Source organism: Sinocyclocheilus anshuiensis, unplaced genomic scaffold (assembly GCF_001515605.1).
Source record: "Sinocyclocheilus anshuiensis isolate Anshui unplaced genomic scaffold, SAMN03320099.WGS_v1.1 scaffold51, whole genome shotgun sequence".
Lineage (NCBI taxonomy): Eukaryota > Metazoa > Chordata > Actinopteri > Cypriniformes > Cyprinidae > Sinocyclocheilus > Sinocyclocheilus anshuiensis.
This window is the reverse complement of record NW_015548296.1, coordinates 1,570,171-1,570,834: the sequence shown is the minus strand read 5'-3', so window position 1 is coordinate 1,570,834 and position 664 is coordinate 1,570,171. Positions and strand designations below refer to the sequence as shown.

General features: G+C 34.6%; 1 protein-coding gene across 1 annotated transcript in view; it reads left to right on the top strand.

Moving 5' to 3' along the window:
* The window catches only part of LOC107655951 (lumican-like), a 3,903-nt gene extending 3,674 nt beyond the window's left edge, over positions 1 to 229 (top strand). Inside the window, exon 3 of the mRNA XM_016443586.1 lies at positions 68 to 229. Within this exon, the coding sequence (XP_016299072.1) occupies positions 68 to 219 (152 nt within the window). The 3' untranslated portion in view covers positions 220 to 229. The remainder of the gene's footprint in view (positions 1 to 67) is intronic.
* The last annotated feature ends 435 nt before the right edge of the window (positions 230 to 664 follow it).

Sequence of the window (664 nt, the reverse complement as noted above, 5' to 3'; positions counted from 1 at the left end):
TATATATATATATAAAACAAACATATGGCTCTATGTTCTACTACAATTTTGCTGTTGTGTCTTCCAGAGTTCAACGTGAGCAGTTTCTGCAGGACAGTAGGACCCACATCATATTCACGTATGAAGACTCTGAGGCTGGACGGTAATAAATTGGAGTATCACAAGCTGCCTCCTGATTGGGTGTTCTGTCTACGTGTCCTCCATAACATTTATATTTGATCTAATAGAAGCAGGCAATGTCTTAAGCATCTTAGGTTTTCTGAAAACTTTGAAATACAAGCATGCAAAGATATATTATAACATATACTGTATGTATATTTAGACTACATTAGAAAGCATGACAGCAGAATAAGCTGCTCAGTATTCAAGGTGCTGATGTTTTGAATAAGCATGCTGTCAATGGTTTTATACTGTTTTAATGAAACCGTATTTAATAATACTTTTTTCACTCTGGATGTACTGTATATGGGCAGTCATATTTTATTTTGATGCACAGTGCAAGTCTTGCGCCTTGTCCTAGTCTTGACTTCACATGTTCTAAGTATAATCAGAATTAATCTAACTGTTGAACTTGTGGATATACACTACATGGTGCTTTCTTTGAAAGAAATTAATATTGAGCATTTAGTACCAAGGCTTTTACAAAAAACATTAAGCAGCACAA